Genomic DNA, 26884 nt, shown 5'->3' on the forward strand with positions numbered 1-26884 from the left:
GTGTGACCGCGTGTCCCCTCACTGTGTCCCTTGCTCTCCTCTTCATCCGTGTCACATCGCCCGTCACCACAGACAGCCGCACATTTTGTGCCATCATTTCCTGGGCTGTCGTTTGTTGGCTGCTGTTTCCTTGGTCACTGCTCTTCAGGTCACTGGCGTACACGCTGGCAAGCTGCAGCCCTCTGCTCGTTTCCAGCCAAGTTCGTGAGGTTGGTATGTGCATAGCTGCTGTCTGCTGCCAGGGGATCCGAGGCGCATACCACCGGCCTTGTAGGCAAAGGTCGCTGCCCTGGCGTTGGCCAGTTTTGGTGTGCAGCATTTGATGAAGGGCCAGGTGGCCATGGCATTGTTGGCTGCAGTTGCTTTCGGGCTTACCTGGTGGTCAGTGCCTTTGTAGAAATGCCCCAAGGGTCTTCACCCAACATCAGTAATCTTTTTTTGAAAAATCATTTTGTGCAAAAATGTGACTCAGAGCCTGTTTGCTTTTTAAAAGTGGGAATGTTATAAAATGTTATGTGTCTGTCTAGCCCCAGTTAGTTTCTTAAAGTAGAACCAAAACTGGAAAATTACTCAGCAATAGAAAGGAACAAACTATTGATAGAGCAGTAACTTGGGAAGACTCATCCAGAAATTATGCGGAGTAAAGCAAAAGAAGAAAGAAACCTAACCCCAGGAGGTCAAATGGTGCGTCTTTCCACTTTTATACCATTATACAGTGTCATAGACACTGGGGACAACTGTCAGGGTTGGGGAGGGTGTGTGAGATGTAGGTGGGTGTCACTATGAAAGTGCCACACAAGGGGTCCCTGAGGTGATGGAACCACTCTGTGGCTTAACTGGGACAGTGGCTATATGAGCATAAGTGATAAACTCACACGGAGTTGCACACCGTCACAGACACGACGCACAACATGAGTCCAAGTGAAACTGGAAATCCTAGTCAGGCCTGCGGGTTGTGTCAGGCACAGGGTCTGGGTTGTGATGTGCTTTAGTTTCACAAGATGTTACCATGGGGGAAACTGGGTAGTGGGCATGCCGAATCTCTTTTTTATGTTTCTTAAAACTGCACTTGAATCTATAATTATCTCAAGATAAAAAGGTTTAAGTACAATAAATAAGTAACCCAAACACAGATAAATCCCTATGTAGGTAATAGACTGAGGATCAGGATGGATCAGGGATCAGGATATGCCTGCTTCTTTCTCATTGCCATAGATGAATGTGTTTTCAGCACACAGTTGCTTTGTATGCAGGAATGCGGTGCTGCTTCTTGCCACCGTTATCCTGGAAGTGCTTCTCAGACGTCTGCACAGTTATGACTGTCTACCAGTTGAATGGGGAAGGGAACCTGTGACTTTCTGTGTGTGTACATCTTTTTGTGAAATATTGTATGGAGGACTTTAGGATATAAGTAGGATTTTTCCTACATAAACATTGACTGACAAACATTGAGAAGTTTGGGAATTAAAAACAAAGTGTTGATACCCTGGCGAATGTATACTAGGTGTGCCAGTGAATTATCCCTGGACAGTTCTCTTTCTGGCAGAAAAGGGCCCTCTGTTCAATCTGTGGTGGGGCCGAGCCGCCAGTCTTGGGCTTATTCTTAAAGAAAAAAATTCTTGTTATTTAAAGAAGGAAAAAGGGAAACAAAACAGGAAAACAAAGTGGCAGGCACCTTGAGGACTGAAGTGTTCGGTGGACTGGTGGTGCGTTTTCACTGCCTTTGGCTGCTTTGGGACTTGCATGTTGTTTGATTTCTCTTCCTTTCTCTTGGGGTTGAATTCTGACATGTTGTTACCAGCAGTAGGAGAAGCAGAGAGGCCCTGATGCCGAGAGGGGAAGTGTTGAGCCCAGCGTCACTGCCTGTGCATGTTGGGACAGACTCTGGCCCCGCTCTCTCCGAGATCTGAATGTGTGCTCTTCATGTTCAGAGCCCTCACCTGGAATGGGGCCTGGAAGGAAGGGCAGCGGGATGGGCCTGTTTGGTGCTTTTGCCCAGGGCCTTGCAGGTGGAGCATTCGGGAGCCCTAGTGCTGTTAGAGCTCGTGTAGTTTTTTTGTTTTTGTTTTTGTTTTTTCTCCAGATTATAGCTCAGTTTTTCTAGTAGAAGAAACATGATCATTGAACCAGAGTGCTGTTTTTCTTTCTCAATGCTGCTTGCATTTAACCCAGTAAAAATGTTATTTGACTCTTTAACAGGGGAAGGAGGTGGTTTTTTTAAAAATATTTTTTAGTTGTAGATGGACGCAACATCTTTTTATTTTATTTTATTTTATTTTTATGTGGTGCTGAGGATTGAACCCAGTGCCTTGCATGTGGGAGGCAAGTGCTCTACCACTGAGTCCCAGCCCCAGCCCCAGCCCCAGGAGGTGTTTTTTGGCAGCAGCCTCATAAGCTCTGTGCACACTGCTGGGTTAAAGAGCTGCTGGTGAGACTCCCTAGCTCTCAAGCACAGGAGGAGAAAGGCACAGTGATGTCATTATCCAGGACACTAATCAGAGAAATGTAAAAGTATTTTCTAACTTCTTGCGGTCAGTGAGATGACATGATGGGTATGGTTTTTACATTGCATGCCTGCATGTCTATGAAGGTAGCTGCAATTTTAAAAAGTTTCCCCTGAAACGATGACTTTAAGAAACCATGCAGGAAGCACACCTGGTCTGAAGGCAGGCCTCTGGAGGACGGGCACTTGCCCTTGGCGGGGAAGGTGGGAATGGCGCTGTGGAGGGAGAAAAGACATTTGCTCCTCATGGTTCATCCATGACCTGACTTGTGTACAGTATTCTTTGCAAGGCATTAGTGAAGACTGCATTTTAGTGATAAAATTTTGACCTTGACTTTCAATAACCTGAATTATCATATCACTAAGTTGGAGAGGTTTTTACTGTATCTGGTTTGAGAAGTGATATAGAGACTTTTTATTAAGTTATCTTGGAGAAATTATTGAACTCTGCATGACTAGAAGCAGTGACTATTGAGACTCACCTTCCTGAATTATCTGCATCTTTGTGTCGCTTCCTGGAAATCCATGGGGCTAGGACCCTCTGAATGCTGCCAGCCCCTTCTCTCTTCAACAGGAAGTTCACTAAATAGAGCTGAGTTTGAGATTACTTGTCCCTCTACATTACTTAAATTGTGTATTTAATTTTTGGGTAGATAATGCTTGCATGTGGTTCAAATATGGAAATGCATGACCTCCCAGCCCTCCATCGTCCCTTGAGCGGTCAGCACTTCCTTCTTTCCTCTCCCCGTGGTACATATTTGATGTCCTTCTGTGTTGTTATATGAAGACCCCTCACTTTCTTTCCTTCCCTTGGACAGTATACTAGGGTTTCTTTCCTTCGTCCATTGTTGATGGACATTTCTGGTTTTCATGACCTCGGAGTGCTGCATGAAAACCCCATTCATACAGGTCCCATTACGCATGTACAAGTGTGATCATGGGGCAGATGTACAGGGACACTTGCCAGGCTGAAGGGAATGTGCCTTTAGGCTTTTGAAGACACTTTCCAGCTCTCTGCATGAATGTTTCCGCTGCGTTTGCTCCTCTTTCCCACATCGTTACTCACAGAATGTTAACAGAGTCTTACCAGAGTTTTGGATCTGCAGTCCTGCTGAGGTTTAAAATGGTATTCCTGAGCCAGGCGTGGTGGCGCACGCCTGTAATCCTAGCTGCTTGGGAGGCTGAGGCAGGAGAATTGCAAGTTCAAAGCCAGCCACAGCAATTTAGCGAGACCCTAAGCTACTCGGTGAGACCCTGTCTCTAAACAAAAAATAAAAAGGGCTGGGGATGTGGCTCAGTGGTTAAGCACCCCTGGGTTCAATCCCCAGTACTAAACAACAACAGCAGTACGATGGTATTCCTGTACAGTTTTATTTTGTATTTTTCCTATGAAGTCAAGCATCTTTCTACACATCGAGGAACCTTTTATCTTTAACATGCCTTCTCGTTTTCTTTACCTACTTTCCTGTGAGACTGTCAGGCTTTAATCAGTGTCTAGGGGTATTTTCTAGATGGGGATATTAACCCCTCATTTGAAATAAAGGAGACATTTTTCCTTGTTTTTCTTTGTCTTTTGACCTTGCTTGTGGTACTTTTTCATGTAAAGGTTTTTGATTTTTTTTTAGTAGATGATGTTTCTAGTCTTTTTAAAAAAATGTCTTCTACATTTTTATAATAGCTTTGAAGTCTTTTTCCTCTCCAGAGGTTTTCTCCTGGTATTGGATTTTTTCAGCTTTGATGTTTGCCTTTGATCCCGTGGGATTTAGTAGGTGAAAGGGTGGCAGGGTGAGGTGCCGGTGCCCTGCTCTAGCGGGGCTTTACTCAGCCGGCGGCCCCTGTTGGGAGGTTGTGGAACTTTTAAGAGGCTGGGCTGAGTTGGGAGGTATTCAGGTCACTGCTGTGAGCCCCTGAAAGGAATAGTGGCACCCCAACCCCTTCCTCTTTCTCTTTCACTTCCTGGCCCTGAGGTGAGTGGTCTGTGCATCGCCATTCAACATGAAGAAGCAGGGCCAGCCTGGCCCAGATGGGAGCCCCAGACTCAGAGCCCACGTGGACGTCTCTCTGGGGTACAGTTCTTCCTCCTTCACTAGTTGTGCCCTCAATTCGCTGTTGATGTTCTTAGCATTTTATAAACATTGGTCAAATGCATAATCACGTATTTATTAGGACATTTTGTCTGTGTAAGGAGAAGTGCTCCAAAGTGCTTTTCATGAACCCTGACCTGGTCTGTTGCTCGTTGTGTGACAACTTTCATGTTTTATGTCTCGTGGGTCGTGTGGCTGGGTTGTAGGGAAAGAGGCTACACCGTTTGCTGCTCCTTGGATATTTGGAGTCACATTGTTAGGTTTTATTCAAATAAAATAGATTTTATTCAAAGCCAGCTTTGAAGGAAAATAAAAGGAACTTTCTTGTTTCATATTTTCATCTTTGGAGGCTCTGAAGGTGAGGAAAGCTTTTCAGAGAGACCAGATGGCAAAATAGGACCAAAGGCAGGAAATCCATGTCCGCAGGTTCAGTTGGCCTGGGCTGACAGGCATAACAATGTGCCGTTCCTCTGGCTGCCTTGGCATCCCCCAGGGCAGGGGCAGTCCTCTGGCCTCTACTCTGAGTAGGACGAAGTAGTCTTCTACTTTAGTCTGTTTGAGTACGAGGGTAAATTGTTATTCCACTCTGCCTGGACATGGAAGTTAGAAATTTTAGCACCTGCTCCTTGCCATGAGCGGGAGTGCAGGTAGCTCTGAGCGGAGACACAGATGACCTCGGCAGTCCTGCAGCAGGTAGCCAGCTCTGCTTCAGCCTTCCCACACTCTTCCTTCTTCCCTGCAGTTAAGCTCACCAGCACAGACCGGAGGCAGGCTGTAGACATCTCGGTGTAAAAGACTGAAAGCACGCACAGCACCTTCTCTGAGCACAGTGAGCTGCAGTAGAAAACCATTGCAAGATGACACCTAGAACAATCCCAAATCCCTGGAAATTCAAACACATAAATAATTGGCATGTCAAAGAAGAAGTCATAAGACAAATTGGAAAGTATTTTAAACTGAAGGGTAATGGAAAAAACACCATCAGAATTTGTGGGATAAAAGCAAAAGCAGTGCTCAGGAAAGTTTATAACTTCCTGTCCTACAAATTTGCAGAATCTTGGGTCATTGATTCTAGACCTTCCTTTCAGTTGTTTGGAATCAGTGATCTGAGGTTGTACATTCAGAAGGTAGAAAAGGAAGAGCACAGTAAACCCTGAGCAAGAAAGAAGGAAATAACGAAAGATAGGATTGAAATGAGTGAAATAGAAAGCAGAAAGCAGATAAAGTCGACAAGTGCCGAAGTGGATTCTGGCAAAAGATGGTTAGGAAGAAAGAGGGCGTTCCTTGCAAGTGCCATGAGAGCAACTGTGGCTGCCACTTCCATCTTTCTCTGCCCAGGTCGTGGTTGAGGCAAGGTTGTCCAGGGAGACCTCTGAAGGCTGAGCTGTGTGCCCCAGCCCTCCCAGCCCCTCTCTCTGGGGCCCCTGGCAGCCCCAGTAGTCCTGGCTGCCTGTGCTCCCTGAGCTCACTGCCGTCCTTCCCCACCTGCAGTCTTTCCAGGCCCTCTTCGTTACACTCACTTGTGACCGCTCTCTTCTCCCCTTCTCCCAGGGATTCGCCCCTTCCCCTTCTCTGGTCTGCTGCCCCTTCTTCTCCAACCCATTGCTGCTTCTTTAATCTGCCATGTGTGCCTACATGTGGCATTTGACACATTCTTCTGTAATTGTCTGTGTGTAGGTCTTTCCGCATGATTTGGATAATATTTTTGGAGGTGAAGCTTGTGATGTAGCCTAGCCTGGTCCTTGGGGTAGTGTTTTTGAATGAATGTTCTTATAGGAAAATGTTTTGAATTCCAAGAAAGTGAATGATGAATGAGCTTTAGGATCTGGGTCCTGCTAGAGCGCCTGACTTGGAATGCATGGATCCTAGTGTTACAGCTTAATCTCCTGGTTAACATGGGTACTGATAGAGTGAGCTGCAGAGAGTACTGCTTGAGAAATTTGAATTTTATTAATCATTGTTAGAAATATTATACATCATAGCAACCAGCCACTTTAAAGGCTGTAGAAGAAATAGAATACTGTTTAGATTTTGCTTTTTATTTGCTTTTTAGTGGTGCTTGGGATTGAACCCTGGATCTTGTGCATGCTAGGCCTTCGGAGCCACACACCCCCAGCCCTGGATTTTGCCTTTACCTGAAGGATGATGTGTTGTGTAGTCATCATGCTCTACTTGGGCATCATACTGCAAGACAGACTGTATTTCATATTTTTAACACGTATTAACCCGTGTGTCAATTTATTTAATACTTTAGGGCAACTCTTGTTACTGTAACATTGGTCATAAACACTGTATTCTTTAGTTCTTAAATCTTTCCCTCAGATGCCCTCAGGTAAATATGATGGAGAATTAATAATACCATTCAATCCTTTCAGATGTCACCGTGGTACTTTGAAGAAATATGCCTTATATTCTTTGCCTTGGGGCTTTGATAATTGGTCTCTGAGTTCAGAGGAGCCTGCTGCTTGGCAGCGAGGGGGTCTTCTTGGTGACTTGAGAGCTGCTCAGGGGTGGAGGACCAAGCGGGAGTATCTCTGCCATGTTGGCGAATCTCTAGATGAAAGTGGAGTGTTTTAGAGAAAAAATATAGTAGCTTTCTGTCTATTCCTGAACTTGTAGCCAAATTCCTCTTTACAGCAAGAGTTTTCCTTTCTCAACTTAGACAAGAGTCGGGGTAAGCCCTTTTTTCTAGTTGAGTCAGTTTGAATCATTTCCATAAAGGTTTTAGTTGGAGACAGTAGTTTTTAAGAGTGCTTTTTCTCTTAGCTGCTGATATGAGCCTCTGAGAGCATTCAGGGTCATAGCAGAATGGAGTCCCATTGGAGGAAGTGCTGGTGTCTGAGATCTACCTCGCCCCGTGGACAAGACCGTCTGTTGCACTGTTCCTAGTAACCGACCTTTCCCCTTTTCCCTTTTCCCTTAGGTTCTTAATCATCACGGATCACTTCCTGAAAAGCCCGGAATTGGTGCAAGCCATGTATGCCAAACTGAGCAATCAAGAAAGGTAACCCCAAACCAGTGTGGTTTGAGTACGTAGCATTCCATGGTGCATCCTGCTGCACGAACTGAGAAGCCGTGAGGTTTCCTGGTCGGCACAGACCTCTAAGTACATGCTTCTGTGTGGATTCTGGTTTCAAATTGCTTGGTTGACATTACAGCCTGGCCACAGTAGGCGGCGATTTACATAGAGTTGCAGGATTCAGGTGGGTGCCATTATGCCGTATAAGAATATTAAAAAAAAAAAAATACCGAAACACTTCAAGAACAAAATGTTATGCTTGTGCTTTAATGTCACAGTAGTGATTTATGCAGCTGTGTATTATACAGGTGTACATTTGAGATGTGCTCATTTGTTCATGTCATGGGTTTGATTATTTGGAATATGCTCTGCTAGGTTTATAGGGTTTATAGTTTTTCATAAGTACTTCAGAGGAAAAGAAAATCCTGCCTGTCCTTGGTCCTGTGGCTGCTGTGGCCAGAGGTGCTGAGACCTCCTGTCCTTGGTCCTGTGGCTGCTGTGGCCGGAGGTGCTGAGACCTTGGCCAGCCTCCTTGTGAGGGCAGTCCTTCACGTGGCTGTGGTGGGTCTTTTTGTCTTGTTTGGACTCAGGTTCTTGATCTGTAAAATAAGAGGGTTGAAGAAAATACTTTAAAGTACCTTTTCCAGTCTAATAACATGGATTTCCTGGACTTATTAGAAGTATTGCCTAAGGAAAAGTAGAGTTTATTCAGAAATCACAGATCTAATGGTCAAGACCTTAAGTATTTCACAACTTTTTTTATCATCATGATCACAGTTTTTATAATTGCGATGGTTTTGGAACTCTTACTATGTATTTATGTTCCAGTGTTTAAACTTTACACACTCCTTTGTAGGTTTTTGTTGAGTAGGTTTTTTTTTTTCCCTTTTTAAAAATCTTCAACAGAAAAGGAAAAGTTCATACTGGTAAAGTCAGTTTAAATACTAGTTTTATATATGTAGTATCCCCACCCCACCACTACCATATGCATGTGTTCATTGAAGAAAAATAATTCTTTATATTGTTTTTACCTAAAATAAATGTATGTTTAGTGCTAAAAATTACTTATTTCAGGACTGGAGTTGTGGCTCAGTGGTAGAGCATTTGCCTAGCACATGTGAGACACTGGTTTCAATTCTCAGCACCACATAAAAAAATAATACATAAAATAAAAGCATTGTGTTCATCTTCAACTAAGAATGTTTTTTTAAAAAATTGCTAATTTCTTTGCAATGAGGAACACCTGAATGTAAAGAGAACACAGAGTTTAATTGTAATTTAATAATAAAATTTCTTCTATATTCCTGCCACATTTTTAATATTTATTTATTTATTTATATGCATGGCATTTTATGTGTTTGTGTGTATGTGTATTTATATATTTTTTGTACCAGGGATTGAATCCAGTGGTACTTAACCACTGAGCCACATCCCCAGCCCTCTTTATTTTTTGTTTTGAGACAGGGTCTTGCTACTTTGCTTACACCCTTGTTAAACTGCTGAGGCTGGCTTTGAACTTGGGCTCCTCCTGCCTCAGCCTCCCAAGCTACTGGGATTACAGGTGTGCGCCACTGTGCCCTACCAAATGATATTATTAAACTAACCCATTGCAGAACTAAATTGGATGATAAACAAGTGACTCGCTGTTGTCACTCAAGAAACGCCTATAGCGGGTGCTTCCTTGTCCACTCCAGGTTCTGCTCGTGAGTCTCCAGTGTGTTTTCTTCCAACCATGTGCTGCCATCCCGTCATGTCATTTGTCAGGCACTGCATCCCTGCTTGCTTCTGGCGCACTGCTATTAGGTCATTGGTGCTGTGAGAACAAGGACTTGATCCCGCTTATTTTTTGGTGGCCACATGTCCAGTCAGTCAGTATGTAGCAGGTGCTCTGAAAAAAAAGTTTTTCATTGAGAGCGCGAGTGAACGAAGGGATGTTCTTACCCCTCAACACAAGGTTTATCTAGTGTATTGCTCATGTGTTGCCATCTGCTGAGCTGGGGCACTCTATTGCCCTCAACCCTTCTGAACCTTCCGTTTCACACTGCCAGGGAGCCTCAGCACTGCACCATCTCAGTCTCTTAACGAATTTGTTCTTCCTGCCATGGCCTTGGTTTCATTCATGACATCTTTGACTGCACACCTCTCACACACCGTGTTTTGTTTGTCACTCATCCATTGGTGAACATGTTCTTTTTCTGGTGTCTACCATCACTTTATAGTTGTCCACTGAATTGACAGTCTCCAGAGTGGGGTGTGTAAGACTAGTCTATTGAGGAAGGCTGGAAATGTCAGAACACCCACCTGTGTTTATCCTTATCAGAACTTGAGTACGCCTTAGTGCCTGGATTGATCCTGAATGGGCACTTAGTTTCTAGTTGAACTACATATGTTGGAAGTATGTCACGTGAATTTTTTTTATTGGGCAAAACACCTATTACACCAAGTTGCCGGCTACGTTGTCCCTGTGGAGATCCCTGAGTTTCTGTGGTTCTGAATGCTGAGTATGCCACAGTCACCCAGCATCTGATGCCCAGAAAGGGGCACTGCTGTTCTGTAGCATTTTGTATATAGGGAATAATGACATTGTCATTTTGGAGTAACAGTGTCAGTTAAAAACGGGTGTATAGCCCTTGGTCTTAGGGAAGCAGCAGAGCATTCCTCTGTCCATGTGTTCCTTTGTGCCCAGGGCCAGGAAAGTTCAGGACTCCAGAAGTCACAGCTGGGCTGCTTCAGTATGGAAGTTAGGGGGAGGGTCTGCTATTCTTGGGCCCCAGATAATAAGCTACAGCCCTTCTAGGAATAATGGGAACTTAAGGTGATATTCTGGGATTAGATCTTGCTCTTCCCCAAAATGTTTATTTTATATGCGAGTACATGATGTAATCTGAAATTTAGCATTTAGTTGATCCCATTCTAGATGTAAGGAAGGCCGCAGTGAGAACCAGCTTGCCTTTGTTCCACCCTTTGTTCTGTTGCGTACTGATGACTTTCTGTGAATACATTGCCTTTACAACATCTCTACTTTCCCCTTAAGTTTGTACCCAGCTCCTGTTAATGTGAGCCAGGGATTGTTCCAAGCACTTGGCAGATGTCAGTTAGACCCTCACCACCCTGAAGGATGCACATGCGGCCCTGGGGAGGAGCGCTGCTTTCGGCGCCAGTTGGCAGGGGCAAGCTGCAGCCTGGACTTCCTGCCACTGGTCTGCCTCCAGGCCTGTCTGTGACCTAGTGTGATACTGCCTCAGTGAAGTCCACCATGGTAAAGTGACTCTTGTGTTACAGTGAGAGATTTTGAACCCCCATTGGCACACAGGGTGAGGACCTGCAGACCACTTTCTTTTAAGAAGAGATGACCTTTCTCTCACAAGGTGTCTTTCTCCTGAATGTCCATCAGTCTGCATGCTTCTCTAATATCAACGTGTCAGGTGTGGCACTTCAGATGTCACGATTCATCAATCAGCTACTGCCTGTGAGTTCAGAAAGTGAATGAGAACGAGCGTCAGGCTTGGTGTTACTGAGATTGGATTTTACTGGAGGTGGGCTATGTGGTCACATGGTCTCAGCAAGATGGCAGTGGCAGCAAGTCTCTTCTAAAAGCAGCAACCTGCAGTATTCTGGCTCAGGATTGGTACCTTGTTTTTGTGCCCTATAAATTGCACATATTTGCATGGGAGCAGTGTAATTAACTAGCAGATTTTTTGTAAATGTGTGTGACTATGTAAGATTAAAGACAACGGAGTCCAAATGCAGAAGGACATGGAGAAAATAAAAGACCAGGTGAAAAGACAAGACTCAGGCACTAAAACCCCCCTATGGTTTAATGAAAGCAAAATCGTGTTACTTGGTTTACTTCAGTGAGTAATGTTGACTTCTACTGTGAACAGGGATTGTCCTGTGCTCTTGAAGGAGATGCTGAGGTTGACATCTGTCCAGCCTCGGGCTGCACAGCCTCTCAGTGAACTGCTGGAGACGGATGTAAGGCAAGACGTGTCTGGAGAGGGGCCTCAGGGTGGGCTAAGAGCAGGGCTGTGGGACTGCTGTCCCTGGAGGCCTCTGCAGCAAGTAGACCATGTAAGAGGTGCACTCAGATCCTGCAGGGCGGGTGGGGTCCTGCCAGGCCTGTGCCAACAAGAGGTCCTCCTTCCCTGGGAGGAGTGGCACAGCAAGGGCAGATAAAGTCCTGGATGTGTTTTGGGGAACACGGAAAACTGTGCTTTGTTGGAAGATATTCTCAGCAAAGCAGCGGGAGAGAGCACTGAGTGGGAGGTCAAGGTTGGGTTTTGTTTTGGTCACAAAAGTTTTTTTGTCCATTCAACAAATATTTACTGAGTGCTGCTAAATACACTGGACGGAACCCCTGCCAGCATGGCGCTTGCGTTGTGAGGGTGAGACAGAACAGAGGAGGAAGCTGTGGCTCTGCCAGCTGCTGAGGGGCATCGTGGGTGGGGCCCCTCAGTGCCCACAGAGCCTGGTGGGAAATCGCGTGGCTTCAGCTGTGCTCCTACTTGCTTTGGCAGTGGATGGCAGCGGTCTGCTATGCTGTGCTGCTAGTTGACACCACACCTCTGTGGGCATCCAGAGGCTCTGGGTGGTGACCTGCCTGTCTGGGTGTGGGGGTTGCTGATATGTACCCTGCGAATGCCTCACCTGTGTGTGCCCATCTCCAGAACCTGTCCCCTTGCCAAGCCCATGTAGCTTTTGAGTGCGGTTCCCTGCTGGGGGAGGGAGCCAGATACACAGTTCCCAGACTGTGCTGTGTGTTTCGGTGGGGACGGCAAATGTGATGGGATGTAATGCCTGGTTAAAATGAATGATTCTGAAAATGTTCCCTGCTTGAGTCTCCATAGCTAGCGTCAAGGTCCTGTGTATAGTTCCTTTATTTCAAGAGAAGGTGATTTGGGTGGTGGTTGCAGGCAGAAGTGGTAGGTGGTGGGGAGGACCATTGTGGACTGAAGAGCTCTGGGCCGGTCCTCACAAGTGGAAGCCATGAAGGTTTCTTACTGGCAGATGACTTCGTATAGTAGGATCATTTAATGAGGCATTGCCTATTTTCAGGCGATGTTCAAAGTTAGTTTGCATTTTTTATGTTTTTTAAAAGCCCATGTCTGACTTAGGCCCTCTTTTCCTTAAGAAGCACTCAGTGCTCACCCCGCAGGCCTCTTCTCTTTAGTCATGTGATGAAGCTCATGAGTCACCAGCTGGGGAGGCGTCTGGGGAAGGGCGGTTTGTGAAGATGACAAATCAACTTTCACCTTTCACTCAGTTCATCCACGTGGACCCACACAGCTGTGTGGACTATTACCTGTGGCTGCCTCGTCCTGGCCCACCCATGCAGGCCCCGTGTCCACAGTCCACTGATGCTTGTTTCTCTGCGTTCACATCTGGGGTGCCTGTGACTTAATCTTAATCTTGCTTTCTTCTATTGATGTGCCTGTCAGAGCAGTGGGCCAGTAGGGGCTAAATTCCCAGAGCCAGGGTTGCGACCTCCCGGCCAGGAGTGGCTGCCGTACTCCCTGAGCCAGTGGTGGGGAGCACTGGGGCCATGCTGAATGGGTCGCTGGTGATTTCTACCAAGTGAACAGTAACACCGTTCTTGACCAAAAAATAAATAAAACCAGAACCAACTCATTCTGCATGGTCAACATTAATCTGATGCCAAACGGGGGCAGGGGTGGGGGGGGGGTCACAGGAAAAGACAACTGCGGACCAAAACGCCTGACCATCCTCCTGTGTGGGTTGGGGTTGGCCGGCTTTATGGCCCCCAGATGGTCCATTGTTTTTAAGATTATATATGAACAAGGAAGAGCAGAAGCATCCTGGCATTGTCTCGAGAGAGGGCTGTGTGTTACTTGTCTTAATTTGGATTAGTAGTTGGTATAAGAAAGATGTGATTTGGGGGAGTTTTGAACGTGGCTACTTTATAGGTGGTTTTTTCCTGTCATTGAGCTCGGCAGCTCTGTATCTTACTTGAGGTAGCAAATAGCATGTGTTTCTCTTAGTAAGGAGTGCTCTGTGCCTAATTGAAGTGTATTTCCCCTCATTCGCTAAACAATGAGAATTATGCGTATAATCCCAAATCAAAATGTGATTTTTAGCAAAGGTCTTGCTTGATCGATGCTGGTTAGATTTGCCCATTTGCCATTGATTTTTCCTAAGAGAGTGAGATTATTTGATAATTTAATTATTGATATAAAAGTGACATAGGTTGACCTTCAGAATTGTGTTTTGGTACACAGAAGAAAGCCAGCCTCTCAAGAAAGGCCATAAAATGAGTGGTAAGAGCACATGGCCACAGGCAGAGTAGTGCTGGCGCGGCCTCGCGGAGGCATGATGCCCAGCGGGCAGTCGCCCTCACTGAACCTTTGCACCTTTGCACACATTTGGTATGAGGCCAATGGCAGGACCTGCCTCCTTGAGTTTTCGTGAGGATTAAATGAGATCACGTGTAAATTGCCTGGCTCAACCAAGTAATTTATAAATGTTAGCCCCCTTCACCTCGCTGCTGTTCTGTGACTGTGTTCCAGAACTTCAACGGATCGTAGTAATGGGTATAAAAAGCTTGTGACTTCTTGTTTCCATAGCCAAATTACATCAGAGAAATTGAGACTTTGTAAAATAGGTAATGGATGAAGTTTATCTTTTATTCATAATTCTTTTCCTAGACATTATAATAAAGTAAGGAATTTACAATAAAAATATCGCATTAAAACTGTCTGTGTAGGTGTGTCTGGTGTTGTACAGTTCAGTAGAGCTCTTTTATGCTCACAGGGTCACGCTGTTAGACCTCATGATAGCCAAGCTGGTGGGTGATGAGCCGTTGGCCAAGGACGACGTGCCTGTGTTTCTGCGCCATGCCGAGTTGATTGCAAGCTCCTTTGTGGATCAGTGCCGGACTGTGCTGAGGCTGACCTCCGAGCAGCACGCTGATGAGGTAAGGTGGATCCCAGTGCCATGGGTGAGAGGAGGCAGGCTTTCTGATCAGTCAGGTCTTCCAGGAGAGTTCACTCTGGAAAGCTGGTAAGGATGGTATGTGTGTAATGTGCCCTATGTTAGATACTTAGAAAATGCAGATGAGGGAAAGCAGTGCCCTCATTTCTGCAGGCAGAGTCAGTGACTTTCAAAAATGGTGGTTTGTACATATTTCAGGGCAGATAACATCAAATCCACGCATGCATATGTAGACATGTTCAGTAGAGTTGCTCTGTGCCATCTGCTTTGAGTTGGTTTTCTTCTGAATGGAGGCTTCATGAGAGCAGAGGTTGGACCATGGTCATAGTGCTGGATGCACATACTAGGTACTTAGCAAATAGTTGCTGAACAAAGAAATGAGCAGTACATTGTGAATATCTTTTAAAATGTCATCATAACATTCTAGGTAAAGAATTTCCCATAATTTATTTGACCAACTGCCTGTAGGTGGACACGTTGGTCTGCTAGTTATCTCTACCTGTGTAAATAGTGCTGTTGAGATATCTTTGCGGTTTATTTTAGCACATCACTAACCATCGTTAGTAACCTGGGAGATCCTTGCAGTGCAGGTGCTAGGCTTGTGGTATATGTCTTTTCAAAGCTTTTAGTACCTATTCCCAAACTGCCTTCTAGGAAATCCACTTCTCCTTGTAGGAACTTCTCAATTGTGTCAGCTCCTGCCCCTGTGGTTGGCTACTTCAGGTCATTTTTATTCCCTCCAGCCTACCTTCGAGCGTTAGGCCTGGTCTCTGGAGGGCATGGGAACTAGCTGGCGCCGATTCTGTTCGTGCCTCTTCACTGAACAACCTCTCTTGTACCTATTCCTCCATTCTTCCCTTCCAAGGTAAGGTCCAGATTGTTCTTTTTCCGGAAAACTATTCAGCAGACAAAAGGAATGTGCTCTGGTACAGTCACAGGGAGGAATACACAGGTCCCAGGTGAGAGAGCAGGCAGCAGACTCTACTTCTGAGACTGGAGCAGGCCAGACCTTTGTGCCACTGGAGCTAAAGCCAAGGGCAGAGGGACATGAGGAGACTTTCTGGTGTACACATAGCTGTATGCCCTGACCCTGACCTGTGCTGTGCATTTGTGGATGAGATTTACTGCATGTGAATTTTACTTTAGTGGAGTTGATTTGAACACATTTGAAGAAACATGATAGGTCTGTTGTGTGCTGATTGGAATGGGCAGATAGAGAGGAGTGATGGATGCTGGAATCCCTGAGGGCAGTAGTTGGGATGAGCAGGTGGGAGGGATTGGTGCCAGGGTGGGCAGAGAACAGGGCAGTGGCATAGCCATCCCGGAGCACCGCAGCATGGCGCAGAGCTGTTGACTCTTGCTGTCCTGTGTGAGAGTGGGTTTCTGTGCCTGTGCTTGGGCTTGAGACCGCTCTGTGTAGGCCTCCTCTGCTAGGTTGCCCAACCAGGTTCTGGTCACTGACATTTTCTGTGATAGAGAAGAGAGAAGTCTTCACTCACTTCTCACGGTTGCTTTCTGGAGCTAGATTTGCCTGTTTCCAGCAGGAGGAGTTATGAGCTGTGTTTCAAAAACTCTAAAAAATTCTCTAGGAGACAGGAAGACATAACACTCACACTTGTTAAATCACAGCTGTGTTTCCAGGACTTGTGTTGAAAGCAATTTCAGTATTGTAGTAGGAAGTTACCTAGTGTGGTTTTTTCCTTTGTATTTAGGAATATTTACATTTTCCCCTTAAGTAGTTGCTTCTCTAAGGTGGGAGGAATTACCATATGTTAATGGAATAGGAAATTGTAGGCAATTTTCCTATGAAAACTGAAATAAGAAGTGTATTAATCTGCACACCCACGACTCATGCATATTAATTCATACTGTACTTTTAAGGTCGGTGCAGATATAAACAAACAAATATATAAATGCCACCGTAGTTTTTAAGAAGACCCTTATGTGAGTGTTAAACATACCACATTCCCAGCGGTGTCCTGCAGTTCGCCTGGCCTGCACCAACTTCTGAGTTGGGTACCATACACCTAGGATTTAAGCTGGGTGTCCATGGTTGACTGGAAGTCACCCATGTCAGAGGCATCTGTGCACAGAATTCAGCACCAGCTACACCCAGGACTGGCTCCTCTCCCCTCCCAGAAAATCCCGAGCTTGCCATCGATGGCGCTCTTGTGGATGAGACAGTCAATAAAGTTCTCATAATGTTGTGGCTGGGAAGTGAGAATGAGCGTGGTCATCTTAATTGCATTTGTTTTTTAACTTATGTAACTGACCTGCAAACCCCGAAGTTTTGTGCAAGTATCCCTTTACAGAAGTTGTTTTGGGTTCTCATGTCAGTGCACCTGCCGTCCTTTCCAGGTTGGACACACCTTGTCAACTCCAGTATGCTTCATCTGTGAGATCTGAGATTGAGCCTTGCTTTTCCTCTGAATGCTTGAAAACACTTCATTTAACTTTATATTTCCTTACAGCTGCATGTGGTAAGAATGATTCTTACCTTGCAGGTTTTTCATTCTTAGTTCTTGCAACCGCATGTTAAATCAGGGCATCTTTTACACAGTAGACATCTAATGTATATTTGTGGAATAAGTAAAAATGGTGTTATTTCACTCCATATTTTGTTAAGGGCTTAAATTATTGCATTATGCAAATATTTTCTTCATTGTGAAAAATTACTTAAGCTGAAACAAAGTTAAGAAGATCCCCTTTTGCCCAGCCCCCATCTGTTTTCTACAGAGCTGTTTGTGTGTATTTCTGTTTTTTCCCCAAGATATTTGGTATATGTACACACACCAAATAAACCTACGTGTTTATTTCCTTTTTCACATTATTGCATATGCTGTTCTTTTGCTTGGTTTGTCCCTTACTTATAAAACTTATATATCTTTCCATCTTAATACAAATGGCACTTACTTGTTAATATTTGAATGACATTTCACTATTTAGATGCACCATGATTATTTTCCTAGAAAAAAATTTTCTTCCTAGAAATTGAATAGCAAATCAGAGAGTGTATATTAAAACATTTTAGAGACAGTTCTAAATGAAAGAACTGTGTAGCACAAGACTCGATCACAACTGTTTTAGTCAGCTTTTTCACTGCTGTGGATAAAAGACCTGTCCAGAACAATTGTAGAGGAGGAAAAGTTTATTTAAGGGGTCACAGTTTCAGAGGTCTCAGTCCATAGACAGCAGAGTCTATTCCTTTGATCTCAAGGTGAGGCTGAACAACATGGCAGAAGAGTGTAGCAGAGGGAAGCATTTCACATCCTGGTGTTCAGGGAGCAGGAGACAGACTCCACTTGCAGGATACAAATATATGCGCCAAAGCCATGTCCCCAATGCCCCACCTCCACCAGCCACACCCTACCACTTAAGATACCACTCAGTTAATCCCTATTAGGGGATTCATTCACTGATTGGGTTAAGATGCTCACAACACAATCATTTCTCCTCTGAATTTTCTTGCATTGTCTCACACATGAGCTTCTGGGGGACACCTCACATCCAAGCCATAACCACAACCCTTTATAGATCTGACTAATTACATTTCTGTACTGTTTTTTAGTGCTGATCTGTTCATTTGTTTTGCTTATTAGGTTACCTTTGAATGCATCTTTTAGAAAAAAATATTTTTAGAATGTCAGTCTTTCTGTCAAATAAATTTTTCTCCCATAGTTAATTTTCTGTGTGAATTTATTTGTAGTATATTTGGCCTTTTAGAATTTGTTTGTTTTTAATCTAGTTGGGTTTATCAATTTTATCCTTAATGGCCTCTGGATTTTTTTTTTTTTTTTTCAAATTTCGAAATTTAATACAGTTCTTCACTTACAATGTGGAAATACATACCTGTACACTCCATTTTTTTTCAGTTCCTAGTCCACAGTTTTCATTAATACAGAATTTATTTTTAGGTAAGGAGTGATATATGGATCCAAATAAATTATTTATGTCTTTTGATTCACACAAGATTTTATAAAGTCCCTGGTGTGTTGAGTTTGAGTCTGGCTTTCTGTATCTTGGTGTGTGTGGTCTTAGAAGTCTCACTTCTGCATGCCTATTTTCTGTGCATGTAAGTGGGTTGTACTTGAGCGTAACCTTTCTTGTGCTGACCAGTACCCCTTGCTTCCCAAGTGCTGGCTTGTTAGGATTCAGACCATGTAGCGAGCAGCCTGCTGTTTTCACTGCTCTTAGGACTGTAAGCTAGTGTGTATGTTTGGATCCATTTCTAGATGATTAGCGTTTACAGAAGGAGCCAGTCAGATGTTAAATGGAGAAAGGAAAACATAAAGAACTACATGTTTATATGTCGTAAAGGAATGTTGAAATGAACATATGTATATGTATGTTTTTAACATGTATGTATGAATACATGCAGAACTAGCCTTTGCCCAAGGCAATAATTAATTGCATTCTGTCCAGATACAACTAATTTGCATTTCTTTGGGTAAAAATGTTTGCATTTTGTCATTCTTATGTCACTCACAAAAATATAAAGTGGCTCAAATGCTGCAGGACCAGTTAACTGAGAGATGAGCTGGACCAGGAGACCACTCTTTTTTTTTTTCCCCTCTTCTTGCCCCTTCAACATTTTTCAGAATGTTGTTCCTTTCATTTGCATATGTCTCTCAGTACCTGATTTAATTAATATAGTTTTGTAATACTTTGATATCTGGAAGGACATTTTACTCATTACTCTTAGTTTTTTTAGAGAATGATTTTTCCTGGTTATTATTAATCTCCAGGTGCTCATTATGAGCACTTTATTAATAAAAGGACTTTAATGTTGAAAATTGAGCATGTTTTAGGTGAGGATAGATTAATTTTCTTTTGGGCTTTTTCTGGTTGATATCATAGAATTTAGGACCTGGAAAGAGGCTTCTGGTCATCTTTTTCAACCCCTTTCATCATCTCTTTATTTCTGTCTTTTAATGGAAAATTCCAAACCCAGACTAAGAGAAGAAAGTGCAGTGAAGCTCAGCCAGCCGTCCCTGGCTTCAGCGTTCTCCATTCACCTTGTATTTTGGTTCCTTCTTTGTGCATGTGTGGTGTAGGGTTGAACCAGGACCTCAGGCCTGCTGCTCAAGACTCCATCCTGAACTGTGTCCCCAGCCTTCAGTTCATTCTCGTTTCTTCCACAACCTCACCCGCACTCTTAAAAGATGAGGCATCATCAGACACAAGTGCAGTACAATAAATGCCTCTAAAAAATTTAACTGTAAAATTTTAGTGCCAGATTAATAGTGTACAGATTTTTCTCCATTGTCTAATAAACTTTTTTCAAGTTTATTTTGTTGAATCTGGATGCAGATAATGGCCATACATTGCAGTGGGTTGACAGGTCTCCATTCTGTTGAATATCTAGGCTTCCCTTTCTTCCTTTCCCTTTCTCCTGGGCAAGCTACTTGTTAAGGAAGCTGTAGTATTTTCCTGTGGTGTGGTCTACAGTTTGATTTTGATGCGTGTATCTCTATGGTGGACTGCTAGATTCTGCCTTGCATTTGCTGTGTAGGAGGGTTAGTTCTTGAGGTGTGTTCGGTTTGGGTTAAGTTTTGAGTTGTGTTTCATTGCTGTGGTGCCCACTTTCAGCAAGAGGCACGGAGCATGTGGCCATTTGTACCTGGGGTGTTGGTCATCCTCGATGAGTATTTAAATCTCCCAGTTCGTCAGTTTTTGTGAGGCGGTGGCATTTTGACTATCATAGTCATTTGTCATTTATTAGCAGGAGTATTTATTTAAAAAAAATTTTTAGTTGTAGATGGACATAATACCTTTATTTTATTTTTATGTGGTGCTGAGGATTGAACCCAGTACCTCACACATGCAAGGTAAGAGGAACTACGACCCCAGCCCAGCAAGAGTGTTCTATAAAGAGAAACTTCCCTAGTCAACTGGTCAACTGTCAGGTTCCAGGAGGTATCATAACAAGGAAATGCTTAATTGCCCCTTGATTCAGTCTTCAAAGTAATCAGTCAGTTTCAAGGCCTCACCCCAAGGTGACCAGTGAGCTGGTTTGTTTTATTTAATTGTCATCATGACTTTAAAACCACTTGGCTTATGTTGAGTTGTGATTCTTCCTGATGTTCTAACATGCTGATGACCCTGGGTTCTCTCGTAGCTTCCTTGCTGTGTGACCAGGGTCTGCAAGAGCTCTGCCTTACCCAGGATCAGCCAGCCATTTTTCCAGGAGAAACAGTAAAGAGGACTCCAAAGCCCTGAGAAGTTCATGCATTAGCTCAAGCCCCCTTGTTCACAGTGTAATTTCAGAGTTCTAATCGAGGTTATCCCCAACTCTGTAATTAGCAAGTAAAGCTATGAAGTAGTGTTAAAGATTCAAGACATTAAAACTGTGCTACTTCTTGCTTTTTATTTTGAGATTTCAGAATGCTAGATTAAAATATTATCTTTGGATTTCCTAATTAGAAAATAGTAAATACATATTTGGTACTAACAAGAGAAAGTAATTTATCTTTTGAAGAATATTATCTTTATGACCTAAGCTTATGGTCTCTGCCACATTTTGTTAAATACTTTAACAGTGGGGCTTAAATTGAATTCCATATGGACCGCCTAATGCCATGCAGTTCGTATGCAGTAGCTCCTTGTCTGTGCAGTCTGTCTGTTGCATGTCGTTTAGTAGTTATGTGATCTCACATGTTCATATAATATGATGTTTTCCAACCCAACAAGATACTGTGTATAGGTTTTTATTTACCCAGAAATAATGTGAGATCTTGAAGCCACAGTTTGTCAACCACAGCACTTTACAGGATTCTTGTGGACAAGAAATTAATGTATTTCATGGGATATTTGCATCTTTAAAGTAGAACTTGAATACTGGAAACGCTTTAAAAAGAAAGTATTTGCATAAATGTTATGTACACGTAGCTAGTAATTTTGAACATTTATCCCACTGTTGGAAGGTATTTTTGCTTGAATAAGAAGTTTTCTGACTCTTTGCTCCAAGAAGACACATAATGACACATAATCTTTCATTCCTGCTGGCAGATGTTTGCCGTTAGTAAGATGATTATTTGATGACTTATTTAATACTTCTGTTTTGTTTTGCACGGTTCAGTTTCTCTTTTCAGATGTGTTACGATTACTGACTTTCATGTTTAACATTGTGTTTCATTCTCCTATTGTGATCTATAAAATGAAATCATTTAGCTTCTAACATACTTTGCAGGAGGCTCTGGCCACCATTCGGCTTCTGGATGTGCTGTGTGAAATGACTGCCAATACTGAGCTGCTGGGCTATCTGCAGGGTTTTCCTGGCCTGCTGGAACGTGTGATCGGTGAGTGAAATACACACTTGGTGTTTTCTGTTAAGAAATCTTTGACTCATCATGCTACTGTGTAAATCCAAACACATCCTTAATTTTCAGTGTTTTGATGCACTTGGAGGTTTTTTTTGAATGTTTCTTCTTGAGAGTTGTGTGTTGTGGTACCAGCTGGGTTTCCGAGGCTGATTGACCTGAAGTGACATTGTTTTACTACTTCCCTCTTGTTGACCTTGGGACACCAGCTTAGGACAGGCACAGTGAGACCTGTAGTGCAGGTGCTGCAGTGGATGTGTCACCAGGAGGCTCCTTACCAAGATGATGGGGAAGGAAAGAGGGGAGGCTTGTGACTATGAGGATGATTTTTTTTTTTATATTACTTTAACTTTATAAAACTTCTCACAATTACATTTACTAAATGCATAGAATAGTAGTTTACATATTTATATATTCTGTTCTTATGGAAAAATGGTTTTAAGCAAGAAGCCATTATTTGAAGTATTACTATCTTTACTAAAAAGCTATTTGGAGAATAATTCAAATGGAACCTGTTCCTTGTGCTTAGCCCGGCCTTGGTGGTGATCATCTCTGCTTTCTTCCATTAAAGAGGCCATGCTCATGCTCAGGGCCAGTGGACTAAGAAAGGTGACTTAGTATCTCAAGCTCAGATGTGCTAGCAGTGAGCTTCAGGAGGTGGTAGAACCCTCTCCTGGTGTACTATTTTGAGTGCAGTGCTTTTAGTGATAATCAAAATAAAATACCACCAATGCGGAATCCTTGTGGAGCCAGGATGAGTGTGGGTTGCCATCCCATCTCTGCCAAGTTTCTAACTTCTCTGAGCATGATCTCTTCGTTATAAAACTGGGAACACGATGTCTGCCATTGGTAGGTTTGTCAGGAACATTAAGTGAAATAATGTGGAAACACGAACTCACAGCTCTTATAAGGTCTGTTTTCCTAGGCTGCCGAGAGGTATCCATAGAGTATAATGACATTATTTTTCTGACTGTGGCTAAAGTAGGTTTGCCTTGGATTATTTCACCATTGAGAAGTGTAGAGCTCTCTTGGTTCTGTGGTGTGGTTTGTTACAGACACAGCTTGTGATTTAGACTTAGCTGACTAGTTATCAGATGAGATCTTACAGAGAGAAAGAGATCTATTTATCTATCTATCCATCTATATCTATATATATATATATATATGTATATGTACAATTTTTTTTTTTTGTTAAGAACAATATTGGGAAATTTTTAGTCAACTTTTCTTTGTAAAGTAGAAAGTAGAAAGTCCAAATCAAGGTAATAATTATGGCTTATCTCCCCAGAACTAGAGTCAAAGAAATATAATGCAAAAGCAGAAGAGCATCTAATTGTTATTTAAAGAAAGCTTTCAGTGCACTACCTTTATTTCGTTTTAATGCATTAAAATAAATTAGATTTCAGTATGGAAAACTAGAACCAATGCTAAAAAATATTTTCTTGTGGGAAATCAAGTTAACCCTTTTCATTCTAGATCTTTTACGACTAATTCATGTAGCTGGAAAAGATACCACAAACATCTTCAATACCTCTGGTTGCATAAAAGCAGAAGGTGACATCTCAAATGTGGCCGAGGGGTTCAAGTCTCATCTCATTCGTCTGATCGGAAATCTGTGCTACAAGAATAAAGACAACCAAGACAAGGTGAGAGGATTTCTTAGTGTGTGTCACACACGCATTGCTTTATTTAGCGTTTAGACTACATTACGTTTTTTGAGTGAAAGATTGAAGTGGTTAGAGAATAGGTTGAGAAGAGATACGTATATATTTTTTATATATATATATATAAATCAGTGAAAACAAAAATAATATTTATTATATGTTATTCCCACAAATAAACACAATAAGTCATATTTGTTAGTATCAGGTTGTGCTTTTTCTAGTTTTGTGTGTGTTTTGTCCTGAATGTGTTTGAGCCAGTTTTCTTTTTTTGTAGATAGGTGATGTTTGTTCAGAGCCTGTGCATTTAAACACTGTAATGTCATGCAGTTGATAAAAATGTATTTAAAAGACCTAGAAAATTTCTAGCATATACTATGCATTAAAATCACTAGTTAGGGGCTAGGTTGTGGCTCAGTGGTAGAGCGCTCACCAGATAGCATGCGTGAGGCACCACATAAAAATAAAATAAAGGTATTGTGCCCACCTATAACTCAAACAAACAAGCAAAAAAAAAAACCCCACTAGTTATTGTTGATCTTTATTGTAAGAAAAAACAAAGCAAACCTCCCCTTTATCTGTGTTCTGCGTTTACCAGTGGTGCCATCAGAAGCCTTTTCTTCTGTGTGTTTTGAGGTGGACATATATTTATGTCTTAAGTTTGGAAACTCGGTAGACTTCTTTCAGAAAGCTCTTTGCTAAATGGCATAGAGGTCCTTGCTTCAGTCATGTGAGAGAGTGATAATTGTTGCAGGATGATTGGGTCACATGTTGCACGTTGAACTAGTGTTTATTGGAGTCCCTTGAAGTTATACTTTGAGTGGCATTTGTTTTGCTTCATTAAATCTGTGGCAAATTATATTTTCCAAGAAGTCTGCAGGAACATGTTATTTTTCATATATTTCTGCAGTGTGACTTTGTCATTCCCCCATCAAGGGTTGATTGGCATCTATCTCTCCATCCCCTGAATCTGTTCAGTTCCTGTGACCACTTTGAACAATAAACTGTGGCAGGAGCCATCCTGTACCATTTTTGGCATAGCTCTTAATTGGTCTGGCAGATCCTATTTCCAACTTCGTAAGAACCAGACACCATGTAAGAAGTGCTTAGTCCCTGAGATCACTGTGCTGTGACTTAGCGAGTCCCTGAGGAGAGACCCTGGAGCATGAGATGTAGTGAAGAGACCAGTCAAAGAGCATCAGGGCACCAACCCTGTGTGTAAGCACCCTCTTGGGAGCAGATCCTGCCTCCTTTCCTTATGTGCCCAGCCAGTTTCACATAGATTAGGCAAAGCCTTTTCTGAACTCATGACCCACAGCATTGTGAGAAAAAGTGAAAAATGGGGTAGCGGGGTCATAGGTTCTCTTTCTGTGAATCGCCTAGGGAGCTACGATTGGACTTTACAGTTATAAACTCTGGACAGAAGACAGCTGTGTGAAGACACTCAGATTTGACAAAACAGGCAGATTCTGGAATGAAATTGACACTTTGAAAAAGTAAGTGGCACAGTGTGTGCTGTGCAGTGCAGTGGAAGCTTTTCAGTCTTTCAGCTTGAAAACCCAAAGAAGAGTGTGGGGTACACACAGCCATTGGAAAGAGAACCTGGAGAGGAGAAAGCGAGCCTCACAATCTGGGTATCAGTTACTTAAATCCTTGCTGATTTCTGAGTCACATGTGTGGGGCAGGCTCCAAGAAGCTAAGCTAAGGACAGAATAATTGTGCCAAGATTTGAGCTGCTACTCCAGAATTCTCAGTTTGTGTCCAACAAAGATAATTGCCCACTAAAACAAAAATATCAGTCAACACTTTTTAGAAGAATATAACAGAATCCAGAATTTCCATAGCATAGTGTCTAGGCTACAAACTAAAATTACTTGACATACAGGAAAATGTGTCCCATTCTGAAATGAATCTATAATCAAATGGAAGCTGTGAGATGACACAGATGTGGACAAGGATTTTAAAACAGCATTTGTAGTCATGCTCAAGGATGCAAAGGAAAATATGCGTCATACATCATATGGATGAAAAGATAGGGTTTCTCGGTAAGGAGTAGGAAGTATAAAAAAAGAACCCAATGGAAAATATAGAACTGAAAAATACGGTATCTGGAGTTAATAAGAAATTACTGAGTGCTTAACTTCTAAATAGAGATGTCAGAGGGAAGAGTTGGTGTACTTGAAGATGTGTTAGTAGAAGTCATCCAGTCTGAAAAACAGAGGGAAATGAAGATTAAAAATAAGATGAACATTTAAAAAGAGACTGCATTTTGGAGTAATTTGTTCTGTAGTGGTTGATAATGCTCAGAATTCCTTCAAGATACATCACAGCAGAAAACTTGCTCTTTCTTAACTGTGCCCCCTTTTGGCACCTGTTCTCATCTTCAAGCAGATATGAGTGTAAGACTACTAATCCGTCCTTGGAAAATTAATGGACTGATTTTTATTAAAAAAAAAGTTGATAGAATAAGACATTTTACGTTTTTTTTTTTTTTTTTTTTTTTTTTTTTTTTTTTTTTTGTGGTGCTGGGGATCAAACCCAGGGATCTGTGCTTGCAAGGCAAGCACTTTACCAACTGAGCTATCTCCCCAGCCCAAAGAGTTTTGTGGTTTTTTTTTTTTTTTTTTTCCTTCTCATTTGAGAGGCCGGGGATTCGAACTGCGGTCCTTGCGCATGCTAGGCGAGCGCTCTCCTAAAGGAGCCATTCCTTCAGCTCCCATTTTACGTTTTTAGTGACCAAGACTGCCTTTCTGGAGGAGCACAAAAGAAGTGCTTTTTCTTATGTTTAACTACCTTTTGTTGTTAATTTGGATTGGTCTCTTATAGGAACAAAATAGAGTGCCCCTTAAAAGCCTTGTGAAATGACTCCCGAAGTGGGGCTCAGGTTGCACCGTCAGTAAACACGGTGCGCCCAAGCTGCCGCAGAGGTCCTGGCGCCACGGGAAGGCCACCGCATGCTCTCTCACTGGTGCGGTTGCTCATCGCATTGCTGGTTTCTGAGCAGACACTCGAAGGGTTGGGGGGAGTTACTCCGAGTATGAGAAGTCCTGTTCCTCCCCATTTCTCCCCTGTGCCAACAGAAGGCCTGAACCTGAAAGCGTCACCTGTGGGATTTTATTCTCTTTCCAAAAATTCAGGCAACACTAAAATTGTACTTGGGAAGTGTTGGAGCTTCTTTGCTTTTGCAGCCAGATCCTGATTCCAGCTGCTGTTAAACCTTTGCCCTGCTCATTGTTGCCTCGAGGGGCAGAGTTCAGGAGGACCCAGATGGCGTTAGTCATGTTTCCAGGAATGGCGTAGTTCTGCAGGCCTCTGTCCGCAGACCACTCGTTCTCAGGGTGTCCTCTGGG

At 42.9% G+C, this 26884-nt stretch overlaps 1 protein-coding gene across 1 annotated transcript in view; it reads left to right on the forward strand.

Moving 5' to 3' along the window:
• Positions 1-26884, forward strand: part of ATXN10 (ataxin 10) — a 140824-nt gene that overhangs the window by 43522 nt on the left and 70418 nt on the right. Inside the window, exons 6-9 of the mRNA XM_079142587.1 lie at positions 7511-7591; positions 14375-14537; positions 21744-21852; positions 23350-23519. Of these exons, the coding sequence (XP_078998713.1) occupies positions 7511-7591; positions 14375-14537; positions 21744-21852; positions 23350-23519 (523 nt within the window). The remainder of the gene's footprint in view (positions 1-7510; positions 7592-14374; positions 14538-21743; positions 21853-23349; positions 23520-26884) is intronic.

This window comes from Sciurus vulgaris (genome assembly GCF_902686455.1).
Source record: "Sciurus vulgaris genome assembly, chromosome: 5".
In the NCBI taxonomy this organism is placed as follows: domain Eukaryota; kingdom Metazoa; phylum Chordata; class Mammalia; order Rodentia; family Sciuridae; genus Sciurus; species Sciurus vulgaris.